The 7,500-nt window shown below is 47.6% G+C and overlaps 1 protein-coding gene across 1 annotated transcript in view; it reads right to left on the bottom strand.

Moving 5' to 3' along the window:
• The window catches only part of LOC310814095 (AT-rich interactive domain-containing protein 1B-like), a gene marked incomplete at its 5' end in the record, with an annotated part of 159,818 nt that overhangs the window by 29,102 nt on the left and 123,216 nt on the right, over positions 1-7,500 (bottom strand). Inside the window, one exon of the mRNA XM_083683357.1 lies at positions 4,339-4,527. Within this exon, the coding sequence (XP_083539483.1) occupies positions 4,339-4,527 (189 nt within the window). The remainder of the gene's footprint in view (positions 1-4,338; positions 4,528-7,500) is intronic.

Below are 7,500 nucleotides of genomic sequence, written 5' to 3'. Positions count from 1 at the left end.
TTTTTTTGCAGTTTGAGAGCGAAGCTCTGTACTTCATACTGAACACAACAGGAAGCTGGTTGAGAAACAACTACATGTCTTGTTTTTTTGGGGGGGTTGTTGATGTTGTCGTTGTTGTTGTTGTTGCTGTGGAGTCAGAGTCTCATTCAGCTTCCTTGTGTGATTTTCTCTTCACCTTCAGAATGGTTCATTCCCACACTAGCTGGCTCTGTGCCAGAGTGCCTCTTCAGGGGCGATTAGCACGGCCCTCTCCGCGCGGACCCCTGCCCTCCACGGCCAACGGGGGGGCGGTCTCTAACCCCCAGAGCTCCGCCGCTTCTCCCTAGGCATGTCTGAGGGGCCTCTCCTCTTAAATCAAGCCTTGTTTTTTTTTTTTTCATTTACTCAAAACCACAACCGTCATTATGAATGTTGTTTTTGTTGACACAAAATCTACAACTGCAAACAGACAGAAAAGAGACAGCAGAGAGAAGCAGGACGATGTCATTTCTCATTTGTCTGTTCACATTATCTCGGCCCGGCCATCATTTTCTCTCAGCCCGGCTGCGGTTGGCGAGGTGTGGTATTTTTATCCGACGGAGAGCCGGGCAAAGAGAAGACTGCGGTGCGTTCCCAATTACATGGAAATTCCAGGCATGGTCACGCATTCCGAGGACGCTGTTCATGCGCCGTATTTAATCCCCCAGCTCTCCCGCGGGAAAAAGGAGGACTGTGACCGAACAGATTATAAACACTGCTTCCTCAGCAGACTGGATACAGCGTCGCTAACAGCCGGCGCGCCCATCCCTGACCACGGCGAGGGGGGGGGAAACACTGTACCCGAGAATCACTGCCCGCACTGTCTTTATCTGTGGACTCCATCAACAGGGAATGTTACGCAGATTATACGCCTGTGTGCTACAGCTGCATAGGACATTGAATATGGCTAGCCTTGCTTGGTTGTGTGAGCACATACTGTACATGTTGCTGAACACAAACAAAATGGGGGCACGACAGCAGTTTCTTTTTTTTTTTTGGGAGAGGAAGGAATTACAGGTAAAAAGCGGTCGGTATCCAGAATCGCTTTTTCTTTTCCTTTCTCTCAGGACTTAGTCCTATCTCTCTCTCTCTCTCTCTCTGTTACTTACAGTTCCCTCATTCTCACTCCTCCTCTCCCTCCTCTCCCTCCCCTCCCTCCTCTCCCTCCCCTCACTCCCCTCCCTCCCCTCCCTCCCCTCCCTTCTCTGGCCTGAGGCCCCAGATCCTCTCCTAGCCACCTCAGCATCTCTTAGCAGGGCGTCAGTGGTGCAGCAGGGCTCTGGAGCGCCTCAGGGCTCCATACTCGGCACTCTCCCATTTCCCAAAATCTACTACTTCCCCCCTCAGGCACTCTGGGATACTGAGTCCTCCTTTTACCCAATTACACCATGGTCCCAGAGAGGTATTGAGGTTAGAAACTGCTGGCCAAAGCATGGCCATTACCAGTGAGAGGCTTAGCCTCAGAGGATGGGGGAGTGGGGGATTGTGTGTGTGGGGGGGGGGGGGGCTCGGATGTAAGGCATGAAAAAGAAGAATAGCAGACTCCTAAAATGTTCCACTATCGTGGTGTTATTTTTTTCTCCTACTTTTTCACTGACTCTCCTCCACACATTTCTGCTCCCAACCGCATCAATAAGGTTCAGGCAACACAATGCAGCTGCTGAAACAACTGTAGCCCTTTAATGGAGCCTAACATCAACAAACTGCACTAGATCATGCATCTGGACTTGGCCCCACTTTGGTTTGAAATGGAGTTCAACGGGAGGTCAACATACTGAAACATGTGTAATGAAACATTGTAAGGAGGTAAATCCCCATATACTTCCTTGCCTTCATACAAATTGAGTGTATGAGGATTGACTAGCACTAGCTCTAAGCTGGGTGTAGGTTGGACCGCAGGATCGCTTTCCCCTGATAAAAGACCAACGCCGAACGCCCTTTAAGTTACACAATGAAACATGAGACAACGTTCAAGCTCTCCGCAAACATACAAGCTCACGGTGTCAGCGTGTGTGAGGCGAGCAAGAGAAAGTGCAGAAATGTGTGTATCAGCGGCACACACACACACACACACACACACACACACACACGCACACACACAAAAAAAACACAAACACACACACACACACACACACAAAATCACACACACACACACACACACACACACACACACACACACATACACATACATCCACACACACACACACACACACACACACACACACACACACACACACACACACACACACACATAGATGTGTGTTCTGTCGCCCGAGGCCTCGGGCTTGGATCTCCGAGCACTGCCCAGACAGGCCAAGAAAAACACTGCGCAGGGATCAGGAACTTGGAGTGCGTTCCTATGTTGGTTTAATGGTTTGGTAATTTGCTGGCATGGGGGGAGACGGGAAGCAGATGGACCCGTCATTAAGAACAATGAGCAGCAGCTGCCTGGCCTGTTCACCTCAGCCCAGCCCGACAAGACCCGACCAGAACCAAACCCGCCGCGAGGTCCGTGCCCCTGCCCCGGGGGCTCTGTGGAGCCGCTCCAACACACATGTTCCTCAGTGGGGTGTGTGTGTGTGTGTGCATGCATGCGTGCGTGTGTGAGAGAGAGAGAGAGAAAGAGAGTGTGAGAGAGTATATATCCGTGTGTGTGTGTGTGTGTGTGTGTGTGTGTGTGTAGCCTATGTGTGTTAGGGGGCACAGAGTTGGGTCTGTTCTTTCTGTCACAGACAAGTACATCCCCTCCTGTCAGCTGTGCTATATTTCACGCTCCTCTGCTCCCCAGCCAACGAGTCTGTTCCTGCAGCGCCTCAACCACTGGCTGTCGTCCCGGCTAAGTCACATTAAGAGATAAGAGTGGGCGGAAAGAGACCAAATACCAAATGCATTAAAGCTATTAATCAACATTAACTAATGGGAGGGTCTCAGAAATATTACAAAAACACACAAACACAGACTAAACATTAATCACAGTGACACGTTAAAACACACATTACCAATACCATAACCTTTTCCCTTTGGTGCGTGGCCAGAGGAACTAAATACAAGAACAGATGCATCCAACCATGGGGACTGCTTTCTAAAGCCCTCCCAGACAACACTCTAAAAGCCAGCTTAATTGCAAAGAGCTATTCAAACTATTTTTCCCACAGAGTGCTGAGATGGACTTGTGTGTACTGTAGTTGTGGTTTGGCTGGGGGACAGGTTAGCCAGAGTATCTGAAACAGGCTATACTGGCTTAAGAGTCTTTGACACTCATGCTAGACACTTAGAATATAGGGCATGGGAAAAAGGCCCCAGATTAAGCCTGCATTGCCCCTGGGCTGAAAAAAACATGTTTAATGGACATGTCTTCATATAAGTGCTTTTTTTTTTTAGGCTCTTCAGTTGAAAAAGGCTTCTTCTGGGTCCATGTAACTGCCCCTTAAAGTTGTTAGCAACATAGAATGACCACAGACAACCATTAGGACGACCCTCTGTATTCTTTCTCACAAGTCTATCACAGGCAGACCATAATGACTGAAACCGGCCCTCCTCATTGGCTTTTAATAAAGTTACTGGGCAGTTTCTACTATCCAACCCTTTTTTTTTTATTTTTTAGGGCAACGTTTAAACACTGACCCTTTATAATGGGATAGGACATCATGATTCAGTTCAGAAAGCAACACATTTTATCAGCCAGCCATGTCAATCTCCCTTTAATCCAATAAGGAAGACGCAGAGAGGAGCGTCAGGAGTTCAAACGCTTCATGAACATTCCAACATCCCGATCAAACCGGGGCTTTAATCCCGAGACAGACGACAGGAGAGAGAGAGAGAGAGAGAGAGAGAGATAAAAAGCTGAAAGCTCTTAGGGAGAGCTTGAAATGGGGTGGGGTGGGGGGGGGGAATTCGGTGGCATTGTACGATGCACTTCCTTTCTTGCTCAAAAGCCTATTTAGAAAGATTCATGTCTCTCAAGGCCACAGAATTTGTTTTCTCCAATGAAAAACCACACACAGGATAATAACATCTGTTAAGTGGCTTACAACTAAAGTGGTAGCCAAGTAGGACTGGCAGTATAACAAATATAATCTCACTCCAACTTAAGTGCACCCATTCACTCCACAACTCCATTCATACCGTTACTACTTCTACTAATGACTGTTATAATCTTGATAATAGGGTTAGACATTTTTTTTTTTAATTAAGTTTCAACTTGCATCTCACTGCTGATATACCATACGACACAATCAGTGCTGATATACTGTAATATACAATACTATCAATAGTGTAATGCTATCCGAAATAAAACAGGGAGGTCCCAAGCACCCCTACCTTGGGGTCCATACTGTCCTCCCTGGGGTCCGTAGGGGCCAGAGGAGCCACCCTGGGCCTGGGGGTAGGGGCCCATCCCTGGGTAAACCTGCTGTCCTCCAGGGGAGGGGTGGGGGGACATGGAGGGTCCAGACTGGGGAGGCACAAACTGGGACGCAGACTGGTTCCTCTGCATGTTGGCCATAAACCCTGGAAACCGTGCGCACGCACGCACGCACGCACGCACGCGTACACGCACACGCACACGCACACGCACACGCACACGCACACACACACACACACACACACACACACACACACACAGAAAGACCAACTGTTAACCAACTGCTCTCAAGACTACCGAGCAACTACACTAAAGTGGCAGGTAATTATAGTTATGACTGGGGGTTGCAAGAGATAAAGGAAAAATGCCTATTTATTTAGCTGTAAAAAACCTCTATTTAATTAGCTATAAACACATATGTGAAAAGTTGCGTCTGGAGACCTTTAGCAGGTTGAATTTGGTGTGCCACTGTAGGCTTGTTGAGTGCTTAGATTCAGCTCGTGGTTGCATTCGCTGCCTACCACTGATATTACGGTTATTTTATTATTCAGAAATGATTGTCCATTCCAACATTCGTAGTGAAATCATATCATATTCAATGATCCCCACCCACTCATTGCTGGAGACCTGCCCCCCCGGCCTCTACGCTAAGTGAAACCTTGCTGAACCAAATAACCAACTTCGAGGCCATGCCCACTGAAACTGAGCGTTGCTCTTTAGAGGAAGCAAACGTGAGCCCACTGTATGTGTCAGGACGTCAGGACATGGCAACCGGTTGACAGACATCCAAAACAATTCTAGTGGAGAAATTGGGATGTTTACATAACGTGTTATATGTTTCTAAGAACACCTCAGTGACGCTGGTATGTGGTACGTGTGTGTGTGGGTGTGTGTGTGTGTGTGTTGTATGTGTGTGTGAGAGAGAAAGTAGAGAGAGTAGATAGAGTGTGCACCTGTGTGTGTGTGTGTGTGTGTGTGTGTGTGTGTGTGTGTGTGTGTGTGTGCGCGCGTGCGTGTGTGTGTAGAGAAATCTCCTATGCTGCACTTAAAGGAATATGACAGCAATTCAACCATGACTGCCGTGTAATTCTACACTATTACAGTAACTGTGAGCTCTCAATTCACGCCAAAAAAAGCTCTGAGCTCAACTTCCCTCCAACCATTCAAATTGACATTTCCAGTGATCTTCACAGGACCTCGCGATGACGACCGCAACTCCATTACGTTACAGTCTAAAACCTGGGAGCCGGTGGAGCGAAAAAGATTTCCAATCCGCCATGAATGGGGAAAAAGGTCACCGGCGGCCCAACCACTCAGGAGTGAGAGAGAGGGGGGCCTGTCTAATATTCCAGATTAGCTCTAAATGGATCTGCTCCGGTGGCCTCCGTGGCAAACGCGGACCCTGATCTCTGACCGCTCCATTGAGAGCATCTGCACAACCAGGGTCCACTTTTTTGATGGAGTGGGGGTTTATACAAGAAAGTGGGTTCTTGGGGAGAGTACCAGACTCTGTCTCTCTTTCTGCTGTCGTGTGATAGGGAGAGAGGGAGAGAGGGAGAGAGAGAGAGAGAGAGAGAGAAACCGAGGGAGAGAGAAAGAGAGCAACCGAGAGAGGAATAGACAGGGATACAGAGAGAGAGAGAGAGATGGAGAGAGAGAGAGAGAGAGAGAGAGAGAGATGGAGACAGAGAGAGAGAGAGAGAGAGAGAGAGAGAGAGAGAGAGAGAGAGAGAGAGAGAGAGAGAGAGAGAGAGGGAGAGAGAGGGAGAGAGAGAGCGCAACGATGCCTGAAAGTGCTTAGGCTGCTAGCGAGGGGTTTAAGGGAGGGAAGTGGGGGGGGGCATTATTGTAATGTTTTGCTTCCATTAGGGTAGAGGGGATTCTGAAAAACACTGTGTAATACCGCATTTTAAATTGCCTGGAAAATGGATGGTAAGAGGGACATTGTGCAGACAGTGCTAAAAGCAAATAACGCATTCAAGGATTTTTTTTCTCCCTCCCCCCTCCCTCCCCCCTCTCTCTCCCCCCCCCCCCTCATCCGCCCGACAACCAGGCTGGCGAAGCGAGTGAGGCTCTTAGCTGAACAACAACAACAGACAAGGCAGGGAGGGAATAAGGGACATTCTGCAGGGTTTATGGAAATGAGTACGTCAAACCGGGCAGGCACTTGAACCGTGAGATTTAATCATATATTCTAAAACAGAGTCCCTGTTAACCACAGTGCTTCCTGGGTCAGGGTGAGAGAGTGAGATTGAGAGAGAGAGAGAAATACAAATAAAATAAAATAATAAAAAAAAGGACACGTCCAGGTTCGTTTCCTGTTGCAAATAACTGTAACCACTTTGCACACGCGCACACACACACACACACACACACACACACACACACACACACACACACACACACACACACACACACACACTCACTCACTAACAGATGTTAACCGGTCCTTGGTGAGCTGTAGAGGAGCATTAGAGAGGTATTGCTAATGTCGTTGTGGTCTCTTGCTTTAAACAAGGCAGCGTGGGTAATGTTGTTTTTTTTCAAAGAGGGCCATTCAGTGGTAGAGAGGTGGTAGTCATCATCGATTCCTATGGTAATCCTACAGTAATGGCTGTGTACCGTAGGCCACTTAGATACAGTATGGACTTTTAATAACCTAATTATACACAGAATCAACTTTTGACCTCTGCAGATAGAAGCCTTAATGTTCTGTCCACAGCCACCAGTTTAACTAATACACAGTCTTAAGCCTTGGCTAAAGGCAAATGTTGGGGAGTACCAGTGTTGGGGAGTAGTTCCACTACATTTTCGCTCAACTATCAGTTTAACTGCACGTGGCAGTAGCTTGGTGGTAGTTCAACTAAATTCAGATTCCAGTAGTGTTTCTAGTAGTTAATTACTTTTTTGTCATGTTGTGGTATCTTAAGCTACTGTGACTACTCACTACATTTTTCCAAAAGAAAACCAAAAAACTGTGGAATTTAACTGTTATTCCAGCCCTTGAACTTCAATTTCCCTCCCTTCTATTTCTTCTCTTACTGCCTTCGGTCTCCTCACATGGACTGGTCATCTGTCAGTAACTGACTGGCGTGTGTTGGATAAGGTAGTTTCCATGT

This window comes from Argentina silus (genome assembly GCF_951799395.1).
Source record: "Argentina silus genome assembly, chromosome: 13".
NCBI classification, from domain to species: Eukaryota; Metazoa; Chordata; class Actinopteri; order Argentiniformes; family Argentinidae; genus Argentina; species Argentina silus.
The sequence above is the reverse complement of the archived record's forward strand: the minus strand, read 5'-3'. Positions and strand labels throughout refer to the sequence as shown.